General features: G+C 40.2%; 1 protein-coding gene across 5 annotated transcripts in view; it reads left to right on the top strand.

Annotated features, from left to right (window-relative positions):
* LOC109258923 (collagen alpha-4(VI) chain-like) overlaps positions 1 to 15996 on the top strand; it is a 121580-nt gene that overhangs the window by 73818 nt on the left and 31766 nt on the right. For all 5 annotated transcript variants that reach the window (XR_002076515.2, XR_002076514.2, XM_019436155.2 and 2 more), the window contains exons 26-32: positions 4149 to 4184; positions 4289 to 4351; positions 5616 to 5678; positions 6846 to 6881; positions 7849 to 7888; positions 10159 to 10170; positions 10266 to 10759. Coding sequence is in view for 3 of the 5 variants with exons in the window: in XM_019436155.2 (XP_019291700.2) it covers positions 4149 to 4184; positions 4289 to 4351; positions 5616 to 5678; positions 6846 to 6881; positions 7849 to 7888; positions 10159 to 10170; positions 10266 to 10759 (744 nt within the window). In the remaining 2 variants the exon portion in view is untranslated. The remainder of the gene's footprint in view (positions 1 to 4148; positions 4185 to 4288; positions 4352 to 5615; positions 5679 to 6845; positions 6882 to 7848; positions 7889 to 10158; positions 10171 to 10265; positions 10760 to 15996) is intronic.

The raw sequence follows: 15996 nt of genomic DNA, 5'->3' as shown, positions 1-15996 counted from the left end.
CCTCCCAGTTTGTGAATTTGACAGTCGATTGCACCTTATTCAATTTCGTATTGCTTGAATGAGCCTGGCACAGAGTAGGTACTCAGTAAGTATATTTGAATATTTCTACTCTCATAAGGATATGGTATTTTAACATGTAGTTAATGGGTTACTGACAGGTTTTTAAGAATGGAAATCACATGAAGACTGTTGAACAAATCAAATGTCAATAGCCACAGTTATTCTGAGTGCTTCAGTCTGCGAGTTACCATTTATTGTTTCACAACATAAGAAATCACTAGGATGTTTAGTGATGCCCAGCTACTTAACCCTGCAATTGTCTTGTTTCCCTGGATGACACTGTTGCCATTTTATTGATCAGGATATTGCCCTTAGTATAATTAATGTGTATACATGCCCAAAACATAGTAGGCTCTTAGTAAATACCTGCGCAATGACGAACCATGGGTGCCTTGGTGATCATCTAGTTCAGCCTTTTTGATTTATAGATACGAAAATTGAGACGTAGAGAAATGGAGTGATTTGCCGATGGTCACACAGCTGCTTAGAGACAGAGCTGAGTGTAGAAGCTAGCCCATTGGAGCTCCACCCTGGCAAATTAAGTCTTTCTTCTCTAGGGGAGAGTTTGCATAGCAGGGGAATTCTGGGTAGAATTCAAATGTCCAGTTTTTCAAAGTTTATTTTATTTATTTTGACAGAGAGAGTGCACACGAGCAGGGAGGGCGCAGAGAGAGAGAGAGAGAGAGAGAGAGAGAGAGAGAGAATCCCAAGCCGGCTCCACGCTGTCAGCGCAGGGCTGGATATGGGGCTCGATGTCACGAGCCGTGAGATTACGACCCGAGCCGAGATTAAGAGTCAGGTGATTAACTGGCTGACCCACCCAGGCCCCCCTCAAATGTTCACGTTTTAAGCCACATACCAGCCCTGGTACTACATTCAAAGCAGCCTATGCTTATTGTGGTATGGCTAACATCATGGATTCAGTCCACATTGCATGGGTTTTTCCTGGCAAGGCTTCATGACCTCACTTTAAATAGCCCTATTGCTGCTTGGCCAGCTGGCTACCATTCCCTTCTCTGTTCATTTTCCTCTCTGAATCAATTGATTCATCCCTGCTCCCTTCTCCTCAGACTTCCAAGACCTGCTTTCTCTCCCACGTTTTCAGCAGGTGATTGTGCTTCTTGTTTCATTAATTAAATAGGAGCAGTGAGCAGAGAACCTCTACATACATCTGCCACTGCGTAGGCCAGCCTCTGTACCCTGCCTTCCCTCCTCCTGCTGTGGATAAGAGTCCATGCCCTTGTCTAAGACTGATCTCTTCTCTCATGGGCTGCACTCTGTTCCCCTTTTGCTTACTTCCTGGGTCCTTTCCCTTCTGCAATTCCCTTCTGTAATGTTTTTCCCTCTCCACAGATCATTCCTGTCAGTATACAAAGAAGTGGGAATATCACCCCTCCCACAAGCAAACAGACAATAAAAAAAACACTCATTTAACTACACAGTACCATTGTCCCTTTCCTCTCTGGAAAAATTCTTTGAAAGAGTAGGTCTAGATCTGTGGTTCTCACCCAGGGGTGATTTTACCCTCTAGGAGATGTTCTGGTTGTCACGCCAGGGGAGGGGATGCAAATGGCACCTAGTGAGTAGAGACCAGAGATAATATTTTTCATCCTACAAAACACAGGACAGCCCCTCACAACAAAGAAGAATGGTCAGGTCGAAAATGTTAGTAGTGCCGAGGTTGAGAAACTCCACTTTCTTTCCTCTGGTTCTCTCTAACTGGTGACAATTGAGCCTTCACCCCTCGGCTCTGCCCGCGCAACGACTAAACACCTTTAGTCAAGGTGAAACCCACGGTGCTGAATCCATTGGTCACTTCTCTGCCCACGTCATACTCCACGTCTCAGCAGAATTTGACAAAGGGGATCAGGAGCTTATTCTTGAAACCTTTCCTCTCTCATCGTCCAGACCAGCCCACTCACTTGTTTTTTGCTGACTGTTCTTTCTCAGTTTCTTTGGAATGTTCTTGACCTCTAAATATTAGAAAACTCAGGGATCTATCTTTCTACTTCTCTTACTTCCCTCTTTACTCACTTCTCAGGTGACCTTATCCAGTTACATAGCATCAAGTATCATCTATCCTGTGATCTCCAGTGTATTTCTCCAGCTTGGACCATACTCTTAAACGTCTAAATATGTTTCCACCTTAAAATTGGCATGTCCCCAAACAGCCTCCTCCTCCTCCTTCCTTCTTCTTCTTTTGTTTGTTAACCTTTGATTCTGGAAAAATTCAAACACGTGTACAAGTGGAGAGACTAATATAATGACACCTATCCCCATGTACCCATCACCTAGCTCAAAGAATAAAAAACCTCGACCAATTTAATGTTGTTTTTTATGTATTCCACGACACATATATCTTTATCCCAATTATCTTGAAGCAAATCCCAGATATCATATATTCCATGAGTAAATATTTCAAGTTGCATCTCTAAAAAATTCTTTAAAAACATAACCACAGGGGCATCTGGGTGGCTCAGTCTGTCAAGCGTCTGACCCTTGATCTCAGCTCAGGTCTTGATCTCAGGGCCATGAGTTCAAGCTCCGTGTTGTGCCCCACATTAGGTGTGCAGCCTACTCAAAAAACTAGTAAAATAAAATAACAACAATACATTGTCAACCAAAGAATTAACACTAATCCTTTAATTTCATCAAACATCCGGTCAGCCAAAACAATTGCTCTGACAACCTGCCTCTCCTCCAGCCTTCCCCATCTCAGGGAGTGGAGCCTCCCTCCTGCCGATTGCTCAAGGCAGACATTTCCCCATCTTTAACAAATGTCTGTCTCTCACCCCCTATATTTAATCCATCAACAAATAATGGTGAGTCCACCCTCCAAATACGTGCAGCCTCTCATCACCTCTCACCACCACCGCTGCCACCCTCTGGGCCAAGACAGCATGATTTCCACCTGGATTACTGCAGTGGCCACCTAAATGTTCTCCCCGCTTCTACTCTTGCCTCATCTAGTTAGTCCTCCATGTAGCAGCCAGAGCCCTATTTTTTTTAATTTTATTTTGTATTTTAAATATTTTATTTTCAAGTAAACTCTACACCCAACATGGGACTTGAACTTGCAACCCCAAGATCAAGAGTCACATGCTATACTGACTGAGCCAGTCAGGTACCCCCAGAGCCATCTTTTAAATGCATAGTTAGATCACTCAAAGTCCAGCTATGCCTTCTGATGTCATTCAGAATTAACCCCACTGTAAACATGGCCTACAGGATTCTATATAATCTGGCCCCTCTGTGAACTCTCTGACATTATCTTCGCCTCCTCCCCTCCCCCTATTCTGCTTCCGTGTTCCTCAAACACAGCACAGGTTCATATTCTTGCCTCAGAATTCTTCATACACTCTTCCCTCTGCTTGGAATGCTCTTTTCCCAGATACCTGTTTGGCTGGCTTTCTTGATTTCTGCTGGTCTTGGCCCAAATGCCACCTTTACCAAAAAGCTTTGTCCGACCACCTCATATAAAATAATGACCCTCTTCCTAACCCCATCCATATCATTCTTTATTCTTTAATCTCCTTTCTGGAATAGCATTTCTCTCTCCCTGACATACTTTTCTTCCTTACTAGCAGTTAAGTTCCATGATAGCAGGGTCTTTGTTCTGTTCAGTGCTGAATTCCCAGTGCTTAGAACAATGGTTGGCACATAGGTGCTAAATAAATATTTGTTGAATGAACAGTTGCTTTGTAGTGTGCCTTTGATCTGACAATGGGCACCTGCTTCCCACCAGTCTGTTTGGTCCCCTTTCCTTTGGTTTCCATTGGGTCAGACCTCTGGATATTTAGACCAACAGATAAAATTGTTTAAGAAGGAAGTTCCATTACATAATATATCAAGGAAGTGGAAGAATTTGTAAAAGTCATTTGCAAGTTGTTTCACTTTGAATTATAAAAATAAAATATGGCCACTTGGGAGTAGTTCAAGATAACAACTGTTGCTCTAGTTGTTTTTCCTGGCACCTGTTTTGAGTCTGTTTTCTCAAAATTATAATTTATTCTTTTTCTCGGAGGAATGTGAAAGAAAGACTTAATCACATGACAGTAAACAAGACCTTATCTCTTTTCTGACACTAGGGTGAACCTGGATTTCCTGGCTCTCCTGGTGCACAAGTAAGAAGCTATCTTTTGGGGTCTGGCATCTGGTATGCAGCATATGTCATTTGTTTGTACTTATTTTTCTTTACACTCAACGCTCTGCTTTTGATTCTGTTAAGGGAGAAGATGGTGACCCGGGCCACCGAGGAGAGAAGGGGGCGAAGGGAGTCAGAGGGAGGAGGGTAAGAACCAAAGGAATTTCCCAAGATCTGTAGAGGCCCACATGACACCGCTCACAGGAGCAGATTTCTATTGACTTAATGGACTTAGCAGGAAGGCCATTGTCCCCCTAAGTCAGTGCATATTCCACACCTCCCTTGGGCTACCCCACTCTCCCACTTAATACCACTCTCACTTACCTTATAAATGCAAATGCGACTCATCAAACCATAATAACAGAAAATCTAAGTTGGAGTTTCAGTTACACAATATCAATATCTATGTGAAGTCTAGATATCATTCAGAAGGGCATTGTTTTAGCTGCAGAGTAAACACTGATGTTTCTTCAAGATTCTTCCAAGCCTTAAATTTTTCTTTGTTAATTTAGGACTAGAATCTCAAGAATATGGCTGCCATCTTGGTGGACTTTGAGCCATGTTTTCACTGTGCTTTGTAGAGTCTACCATTAAAAATCCATTCCTTCAGGATGTAAAGACTCAATATTGAAAAGCTGCCATCACTGGTGGCTCTATTCAGAAAGAGTAATCTTGTGGATATCTAAAACCCTGGTAGTGTTTAGCTGATAGACATTAGAGAGCAAGGCTTTTTGGAAAAGGACACGACTAATGTTCAGTGCAGAAGAGAGGAAAAAGAATATTTATTATCTAAGCACTCAATAAGTGGTATTTTCACACATTGGCAAGGACATAAAGAAAAATTTGATCTATGTCTAACTTGGTTTGCTGCTGGCTAATATTGCCCTGCTCAGCTAAACTTATCTCTCTGGTTTCAAATAAAAAAAGATAAAGCATCAATTACACGCAGATAATGCTGTGTCAGTTCAAATACCTGTAAGACAAGCAGTGAGCTAAGCTCAGCTCATACCTTTTTTCAGACTCCAAAGACCAGAAGGTGGTGAAAGCAGTTTTCCTTTCTCTTGTTGCCAGGCCCTCAATGTGTATTTCCTGCATTCTTTTAATTATACGACCTGGAATCTCAACTGGGTATTGAGTCAATTTGGACTCAATTGTGTGTCTGTATGTATGTCCGCATGTTGGCTTGGATTAGGTATGTAGGGGGCAATTTAGATGGCTCCCATAATGAGCCCCCTCCTTTTCTAGTCTTGGTGTCTCACTCCATTGATACAGTTCATAAACTAACTTGTCCATAGCAGACTCATGGGACCTTAGAAATAATGACAGCTTGGTATCTTAAAATGGGTCTGATGGTTTTAATCAAGTTGTATTCAAGAGGAGAAGCTTATTCCTTTGGTTTGGCTATTTTTAGGGTAATGCTGGCTTTCCTGGATTTATTGGAACTCCAGGTGACCAAGGCCCTCCAGGACCAGTGGTAACATTGACTCTTCTTTCTATTTTCAACCCCTGGGTAAAAGTAAATGAGAATTTGCAAAGAGCTATCTTAATGAAGAAATGAACATTTAGGATGCACTAGAGGATGTATATAGGGAATGGGCCAGATTTGCTTTAGAGGACATCAACTGATACAGTATATTTATTCGGTATATATTTTTTACCTGAACATGGGGAAGATATTAGAGTGGCTGGAGATTTATAAACATGTCTAAATACATAATACATAAAACTCACTGGACAGTGAGTTTATCAATGCAAACAAGGTGAGTAACAACATTATGCAAACACTAGAAGGAAATCCTAACAAAATATGACATTTATACAATCTTAACTAAACTAACAATGTTGCTGGTCCACAAATATTTTTAAAATTGCCTGGGAGTTCATCTGGTATGAAAGGAAAGACTTTGGGGCTCTTGTCACTTTGTGCCACACCTTATCCTATGAGGCTAGGCTGTCATTTCGTGAGGGATGGTGTAGTGAGTGAGTCCTGGGTTGAACCTGGTGGTTTCACTGCATTTACCATTCACTGTAGAGCAGCAACAAAGTCATAGAATCAAAAATCTTAGAAGCAGAAGGACTGGACGTGGCCATTTACAGTTGAGAAAACAAAGGCTGAGAAGATTATAGTTATCTGCCCGAGATGACAAGTTACTACCTTGTAGAATCTAAATAGAAGCAAGGGTCCTTCGACTCCCAGAGTAGCTGCAGTAAGGCTTATCTGTTCTGAGGGTTTCCAGGGATGACTTGTGCAGCACAAGAGCAGAGATGGGGTGTCAGTGAGTAGCCTGAGGAGAAGGGATAGGGAATGAGGTCTGCTTTACAATTGTCTATGAATGGTCCTGAGATCTTGAAAGGTCTTTTCCTGAATTGGATCCTATACTGTGGTTTGGTCACAAGATGACCTGATCTTCTAAAGGTCCTTATGTACCATCATCCTGGATATCCTGGATTCTGAGGTCTGGGCCACACCTCCTAGACACTCCAACTTTCTTCCTTAAGGAGTCAGAATTTCAGGGCCAGGAGTAAAGGGCAGAAAGTGGGCTATACTGTGGTAGCTTTCTCAGAATCTCTTGCCAACTCTGGAGAATAATATTTTGTACCTCAGAATCTTGCATTTTAAACTCATATCTGTTCTTTCCAGGGCATCAAGGGCGCCAAAGGTTTGGTAGATGTGATGGTACGTGAACATTTTAATTCTAAGCCTTATCCTTTTTAGCATACAAAGCTTTCCATTTTCACCAAATAGAAATCTATGAAGATTCTTTAGTTTCTCCCCTTGTAAATTATTTTAGTACTTTAAGTTGATCTATAAACTTTACTCAGAGATGTTAGAATCACATCAGTGAAAAGAGTTGGATAATATTTTAAATTGTGGAAGGAATTTGGTTGTTTTTGAGTACTTCAGGTGGAAGGAAAGACTTTGAGGCTACTACCCCTGTGCTATATGCCTTGTTGTAAAGTTTAAAAGTTGCTTATAAAGTATTTATAAGCCAACATATAGTATAGTACAGGTCTTCGTGTCTCGTGACACACCTGAAAACAATCTCAGAAGCTATGATGGCTTTTTATCTCACAAGTACAAAAATACTACTTTGTGGGGGAAGGAAGTGGGAACAAATGAGAATCAAGAAGTAATGGGGTCAAGGGATGAACAGAACAGAGGGGAGAGATCAAAGGAACACAGCAGAATTCTAGGGGAGGTGTGAGGGGCCCGTGTCTTGGCAGTTATTCTAATGAACTGTTCCAAGAATTGCTGACATAGAGATCCAAGAATTGAAGGCATTTCTTTGCCTTTTATGCCAAGATTTCTGGATTGAAACTTCTTCAAAATCAGATTTGATTCCACTGCTTTGTGAGGCAGATAAAAAAATAAAGAATTCCCCTTATTACCTATCTCTAATAATACGAACACTGTGTTGTATATAAAATATATTTTAAATGTTTTTAAATATCTGCTGTGTCTAGAAGTATAACTTCTGGATAGTTTCACGTGCTGTAACAATTTTTTGGTTTTCGATTATAGCTTAAAAAGCTTCAGAAAGGCACTGATAACACACATATAACATTTCTAAGTCCTGGGGTTAAGAAGGAATATGCTTCACATTAAATACCTTTTACTTTTCTCTCTTTTTCCATCTTTCTAGCAATCTTGTGAAATCATTGACTTAATACAAGAAAACTGCCGTAAGTTGTTTGGGAAAAGGCTCAAATGGGGGCCAGTGGTGAGAAGTTGGAATGGGTCATGGATCGGGGACTTAAGTCACCTGTGGATTCGTCTCACATGAAAAGCTCTTATCAGTTAATGTATTTGGCTCAGTCTCCCCTGGGGCAAGTAATCTTCATGAATGTGGTCTCAGAAATGAAGTGGTTAAAAGGCATGCCATCTCAACGGTGGAGAAAAATTCTCTTGTAACATGGCCCCTCCTGAAATGCACTGGCAATTGCATACCTACGTGTCTGCATCTTGGTGCTTCTTATAACAAAACAAATTCAGAGAAGCCTTGTTATTTTTACCCCATCCATTTAAACAAGAGGGATCACCAGTGAGCCTTCAATAAGAAATGTGTCTTTTTAAATTTACATTTATGTTTTAAAAATGGAATTGCAAATGATCGGATCTTAATGTTTTGTCACATTCCCAGATTGGAATTTACTTAGTGTCTTCAATGTATGCCAGGATATTTGCATCCTGTAACATGTACTTTTCCCTATTCACTAGCAATAGGGAGAGAATGTTGACTTGGCAGAGTGCTTAATTTAGGTGCTTGGGTTTTCTCCACATACACCCGGCCTTCCTTATTCAAACTCTAAATTCTGTCCATTCCCTTTCAGTTTCTGGTCCAGGAGATTCTGGGGTCCTCTTTCCTAGAAATCATAAAGAATAATACTATAATTTTGACCCCAAAGGGAGAACGTCAGAGCTGACCATGTCAAAAATTAAAACCCCTTTATATTGAAGAGCACCGTGAGGTCAAAAGCACACAGAAAAATGGGGGAAAATATATGCAGTATAAGCAATGGACCCAAGCAAAGGACCTATCTTTTTAACTCTGTCAGGTCAAAGTATATACAGTTGGTCCTACTGAATCATTTTCACCTACAGGCACAGAAAGTTCATATTTGTTAAACCTGATGTAAAAAACTCTTGGATTGAAAATGGGAGAAAAGACACGAATGAATGGAAGATTCGGAGAAGAAAAAAATACAAACAAACAATAAACCTGTAAAAATGTTTGACCTCCCAAGAGGTCAAAGAATACAAGTGAAAATGAGATACTCTTTTTGTTTCTCAAATTGGAAATACTTTTGAAATGAGAAAAAATTCTCTACCTAAATTTGGGAAATGTATAAAAGTACACACTGCGGGTAGGAGTGTCAGTTGGTACAACCTTTCTGAAGAGCAATTGGACACTGCATATCAAAAGCCACAATTATAGACATATTATAGGACCATGATTGGACAGAGATGCACAGATACATGTATAAACGCGCTCATCACAAAGGGATGTTGGTGGGAGTATCATGAGACATCTATAGTAGACGAGGTGATACTGCTCTAAACATATGGATGAGAAGAATAGATGTTAATCATATATTAAGTGAAAAAAGATTCAACATAGGACATATACTAAGGTCCGAGTTTTATAAAACTAAATTAACAATTAAATATACATACACATGCATATACATTATAGATTAAAGGTAATTTTAATTTTTGGTTTTCTGATATTTTCCATAAAACATATTACTTGTGCATACACACTTATACATAATACGTGGTATATGATATATATATATATATATATATATATATATATATAGTATATTATACTTAGTTTCAGATATGTGTGTATATGTGTACGTGTGTGTATATATATATAGTTTCAGAATATCTCAGTGTATTAGGTTTAAGTTCAGTACAGAGCGACCTCAGTGCTCAATAGCAATGACACAAGTGTATTTCTCAGATCAAAGCCAGGAAGTGGCCAGTCCAGGGTTGATACAGAGCTCCACAGTGTTCAGGGACTCAGGGTCTTTATAGTTTCTTGCCTTGCCATTAGGGTAAGGGGGCCCTGTTTCCCAAGTGCCCTCAAGGTCCAAGATGTCTATCAAGCTTTAGCTGGTAGGAAAAGGAAGGGAAAAGGGAATAATATCTTTTTGAAATTGTTTCTACCATTTCTCTTATTCTATTACTCAGAACTTAGTAAGATAGCTCCCCCTCTGGGAAATGCCATCTTTGTGCCAGGCAGCCATATGCCCAGAGACTGGGATCTACTGCTATAGAAAAAAGGAAGAATGGATATTGGGGAGCAAATAGGCCAGAGAGAAGTTCACTGCTTGAATTTCTCAGAGGAGATGGTTTTTTCATATTAAAGCACTCAGCTGGAAAACATACCACTGCCTATATAAACTAACAATGTCTTGTGTTTTCTCCAAAACAATTTCCCTTCCAGCTTGCTCAACAGGTACGTAATAGATCTTCTTTTTCACTTGGATCTCAAACTTCACCTGTTCAGAGGCATTACAGAAAATCTTAAATCTGTGTATCCTTTGTGTCAAGGTGTTTCCAAATGCCCCGTGTTCCCTAGCGAAGTGGTCTTTGCCTTGGACATGTCAAATGACGTCTCCCACTCGGATTTTGAGAGAATGAGAAACATCCTATTATCCCTACTGATGAAGATGGATATAAGTGAAAGTAACTGCCCAACAGGTGCCCGAGTGGCTATTGTTTCGTACAGCTCCAAAACAGACTACCTGACTCGCTTCTCAGACTACAAGGGGAAGCCTGCGCTCCTGCAGGCGGTCAGGAGAATCCCCTTGCAAGGGTCAACTGGCAGCAGGAGCCTTGGGGAAGCCATGAGGTTTGTGGCAAGACATGTATTCAAACGTGTGCGCTCTGGCCTTCTTATGAGGAAGGTGGCTGTGTTCTTCCAGGCGGGCTGGGCCCATGATACAGATACCATCAACACTGCCATTTTGGAACTCAGTGCGCTGGATATCACCCCTGCGGTCATCACCTTCACAAGAGAGCACAACCTCCCAGATGCCCTGTTGGTAAGTAGGGGAGTTGCTCGGGGGCAAGCGTTAGTACCTGCTTCTTACTCCTCCACTGAGGACCACATGAGGAGTGAGAGTTTTTCAGAGGAAGGGATTCCCTAGAAATTGATGTGTATGCACGGGAAAGGGTGGTCCTCAGTATGGACTCTGCTCCTAGTGTTACCACTAGTACCAACGGGCCATCTTTTAGTACTTATTCTGTGCCATGTGCCTCACAATATTAACTTATTTAATATCTCCAAAGCTCTATGAGGTGGGTATTCCTGTATGTCTCCATTTCAGAGATAAGAAAACTGAGGCTTAAAGAGGTTAAGTGTTCCATCAAAGGTCAAATAGCTAATATCTAGTTAGTAGCAGACTGGTATCTGTCTTCAGAGCCTATGCTTATCTACTATGCTAAATTGCATCATGAGGGTCTATAGAATGTGGTTTTCTCCCTCCTTCCCTTCCTCCCTTCCTTCCTTCCTTCCTTTCTTCCTTCCTCTCTTCCTCCCTCCCTCCCTCTCTCACCCTTCCTTCTTTTCTTTTTTCTTTCTTTCTTTCTTTCTTTCTTTCTTTCTTTCTTTCTTTTTCTTTCTTTCTCTTTCTTTCTCTCTCTCTTTCTTTCTTTCTTTCTTTCTTTCTTTCTTTCTTTCTTTCTTTCTTTCTTTCTTTCTTTCTTTCTTTCTTTCTTTCTTTCTAAAATATATGCCCATATAGCAAAATGGGTAAAGTGCATTAATTTAAAATACACAGCTGAATGGATTTTTATAAATGTTTAAACCTTCGTGACCAAGACGTGGTTCAAGATATTGAACACTCTCAGCATCCAATCAGTTTTCCCAAACCATACACTCCCCAGAGGCACTGCTCTTGCGTCTTCTATCACAGTCAAACAAGGAGTTGGGGTAGTTCCAAACCTTCATGTCATTTGAATCCTATAGCATGTAATCTTTTGTATCTGGCTTTTTCCACTCAACATAATATCTGTTCTCTTTGTTTATCTATGTTGTGTATATAGGTAACCTGTTCTTTGTTACTGCTGTTCTGAACTATTTTGAGTGTGTATATACACCACAATTTATTTACCTATTCTCCAGAGTTGGCTTTTCTAACTGAAGCCCACATAACACATTTCATGGAATATAAGGGATGATCTATCAAAATAAAGAGTGATTCTCTATTAAGAGACACCAGGATGCTTATGAATGTCATACTGAACCATGTGACATTGCCAATATTCAACTGTGTTGGACCAACAAAATTGGAATTATCATATGGTTCAACCTACTAGCTAATTAATTTGGCTGTGCTAGCCCATTTAATTTTCTCTTAAGCAGAAATGGTAGGTGAGGGATATTATTATTGTAGCTGTGAATATGCTCCTAAGAATCACTAGGTAAAATTGTGACAGCTTACAGGCTATTGGACTGCATACCTTGGGATTTGAGAAACAAAGTGAAAATGCAGAAGCTAAGTTCCTTGTTTGCTGTTACATCCCTCTTGCCCACCAGGATGTGTGGACAGGGATGCGTTGGCGAGGCAGGGTGTAAACAAATAACAGGTAAAATCAGAGCACTTTTATCAATAATGAGGTGCATTTGGAAAAGTCTCTTCATCTCTCTGGGTCTCATTTTGCTTAGCTCTAAAATGGAGAGAGGGTCACAAATGAATGTGATCTAGCTCTCTTACAGGTATAATGATCTATTTTCCAAAAAGCATTTCCCTAACATTTGGAGAGCGATCCTTGGGGTACAGTTATGTCCCCCAAATGCCCATCACTGTTCTTCTCTGACAGGGGATCCTGGGAAGACAGTGTTGGGATCTGATGTAGAGATGATTTTGGTTAGGATGTTCTTGCCCTCTTAGTTGCTTTGGGTTCCAGGTAAAAGAATGTAATGGTATGTGAAAAGAATTTGCCGGCTTCAATATACTCGAACCTCAGCTCTGTCGTTTCTGTCTGCTCTCCTTTCTATTTCTTGGACGTATTCTTGCCCCAGGATGCTGGAAACCAATTCTGTTTCTTACGCGTAGCAATGTAGAAATGTTACATGGTGTTAAATGGCACTTGCCAGCTCAAATATAATGGATGACCTCATTTCTGGTGACACTAGTAAGGGGAGAAATTGTAAAAATAAAAATGCCCTTCTCAGGACCTGTCAGAAAATTCTCATTTCTTCATAACTGGGCATATTGTAGCCCTTACCCTCCCCCCCCCCCACTCTGTGTGTTATGCTTAGGGGGATCCTATTAGGAGAGTAGGAATATCCTATAATTTGTCTTTACAATTATCTGTCAGAGGAATCTCTGACTATCTGTGGGTTTTTTTGTTTGTTTGTTTTTGTTTTTGTTTTGTTTTGTTTTGTTTTGTTTTTTGTCTTTCACCTCTATGTTATTTTATTTCACAGAACAATGCTTACATGCTTCTTCTGGAAAAATGATGGTTGTTCAATTTGAAACAATTATATTAACAGATGCCCTAATTTCTTGTTCCATTTAAACATGCTCAAGGCTGTAGGACATATTGAAAAGACTTTTTAAAGCCATCCACTGGGTCATCTTAGCTCTGAATAAAAGTGTGTAGGGGCACCTGCATGGCTCAGTTGGTTAAGCATCTGACTTCAGCTCAGGTCATGATCTCACAGTCCGTGAGTTTGAGCCCCGCGTCAGGCTCTGTGCTGACAGCTCAGAGCCTGGAGCCTGCTTCGGATTCTGTGTCTCCCTTTCTCTCCGCCCCTCCCCCATTTGTTCTCTCTCTCTCTCAAAAATAAACACAAAAAAATTTAAAAAGTTTTTTAAATCCAACTTCCATTTCTACCACTGTAATGGAAATGATGGGCAAATGGCTACATTCCTAGCCCCCCCTGCATTTAGATGTAGCTATTTGTGTCCTCTACAATGGACTTAAATACAATATCTCAAATGACAAAAGATATTTAATATAAAAGCAGAAAAAAGCTTTAAGAAAAAGACACAAAAATTAAGTTTAAAAAGTTATTCTCTGAAATAGATTCATAAAATAGATAAATTACTAGGTAACCTATCAAGAAAACAAAACAGCTTCCAGTCCAAGATGGCAGTGCAGAAAGATTCTGAACACAACTTCTCTATGAACACACAAATCCACTTATAGAGCAATTCCTCTTGAAGAACTGAGGGCTGACTGAACAGCTTCTGCACATCGAAAGAGACACTACAGAGGGAAAGGCAAGAGAGACGCTGACATGGCAATGAAGGGAACTTCACCTTTGATGTTGAACTGCAGTGGGGAAGGCTATGTGGAGGGAACCCTGAGCAGACTTGTCTGCCCTGAGGCACAGAAAAAAAAGCCACAATCTAAAAGGACACCTAGAATATAAAGAAGCCATGGGGCGCCTGGGTAGCTCAGTTGGTAAAGCGTCTGACTTCGGCTCAGGCCATGATCTCACAGTCCATGAGTTTGAGCCCCATGTCAGGCTCTGTGCTGACAGCTCACAGCCTGGAGCCTGCTTTGGATTCTGTGTCTCCCTCTCTTTCTGCTCGTCACTCCCTTTGCTCACGCTCTCTGTCTCTCACAAAAATAAACAAACATCAAAAGTTTTGTAGCCTTGGACTATTTGTGCCTGATCCCATTTTTTTCTTGGTCTTATTTTTTAAATTTATGTAAATTCCAGTTAGTTAACATATAATGTAGTATTGGTTTCAGGAGTAGAATGTAGTGATCCATCACTTACATATACCACACAGTGCTCATTCCAACAAGTGTCCTCCCTAATGCCCATCACCCATCTAGCCCCTCTCCTCCCCTCCAGTAACCCTCAGTTTGTTTTCTGTGTTTAAGAGTCTCTTATGGTTTCTTCACTTTCTGTTTTCATTTTATTCTATGTTTGTTGTTATTTTATATTTATATAAAATATTTTTATATATTTTATATACATAAATATTTATTTTATAGATTTTATAACAAATATAAGTTCATATATTATATATAAATATTTATATAATATTTATATTTATTGTTATTTTATATTTTATTTTTATTATTTATTTTTATTTTTATTTATTTTTTTTTTTTTTAAACAACTTTTTGTACTTTTTTTTTTTTAATTTTTTTTTTTTTAACGTTTATTTATTTTTGAGACAGAGAGAGACAGAGCGTGAACGGGAGAGGGTCAGAGAGAGGGAGACACAGAATCCGAAACAGGCTCCAGGCTCCGAGCTGTCAGCACAGAGCCCGACGCGGGGCTCGAACTCACGGACCGTGAGATCATGACCTGAGCCGAAGTCGGCCGCTCAACCGACTGAGCCACCCAGGCGCCCCCATTTATTTTTATTTTAATGTTGGTTTAATTTTGAGAGAGAGACCACGCAAGCAGGGGAGGGGCAGAGAGAGAGGGAAACAGAATCCCAAGCAGGATCCATGCTCAACGTGGAGCCTGACACGGGTCTCAATCTCACAAACTGTGAGATCACAACCTGAGCCAAAATCAAGAGCTGGACTCTCAACTGACTGAGCCACCTAGGCGCCCCTATCTTATCTTATTTTTCCTTCCGTTCTCTGATGTTCATCTGTTTTGTTTCTTAAATTCCACATATGGGTGAGATCATATGATATTTGTCTTTCTCTGACTATTTCGCTTAGCATAATACCCTCTAGTTTGATCCACGTTGTTGCAAATGACAAGATTTTATTCTTTTTGATCGCCAAGGAATTGTATATATGTATATACCACTTCTTCTTTATCCATTTGTCTGTTGATGGACATTTGGGCTCTTTCCATAACATGGATACTGTTGATAGTGCTGCTATAAACACTGGGGTGCATGGGCCCCTTCGAATCAGCATCTGTGTATCCTTTGGATAAATAAACTAGAAGTGTAATTTCTGGGTCATAGGGTAGTTCTGTTTTTAATCTTTTGACCTCCGTATGGTTTTCCACAGTGGCTGCACCAGTTTACATTCCCACCAGCAGTGCAACAGTGTTCCCCCTTCACTGCATACTTGCCAACATCTGTTATTTCTTGGGTTGTTGATTTTAGCTATTCTGACAGGGGTGAGGTGGTATATCATTGTGGTTTTTATTTGTATCTCCCTGATGATGAGTGATGTTGAGCATCTTTTCATGTCTCTGTTAGCCATATGGATGTCTTCTTTGGAAAAGTGTTACTTCATGACTTCTGCCCATTTCTTTACCAGATTATTTGTTTTGTGGGTGTTGAGTTTGATAAATTCCTTATAGATACTAACGTTTTATCTGATATGTCATTTGCAAATA

Source organism: Panthera pardus, unplaced genomic scaffold (genome assembly GCF_024362965.1).
Source record: "Panthera pardus isolate Hobbes unplaced genomic scaffold, ASM2436296v1 HiC_scaffold_16, whole genome shotgun sequence".
NCBI lineage: Eukaryota > Metazoa > Chordata > Mammalia > Carnivora > Felidae > Panthera > Panthera pardus.
This window is presented reverse-complemented; position numbering and strand designations above follow the sequence as displayed.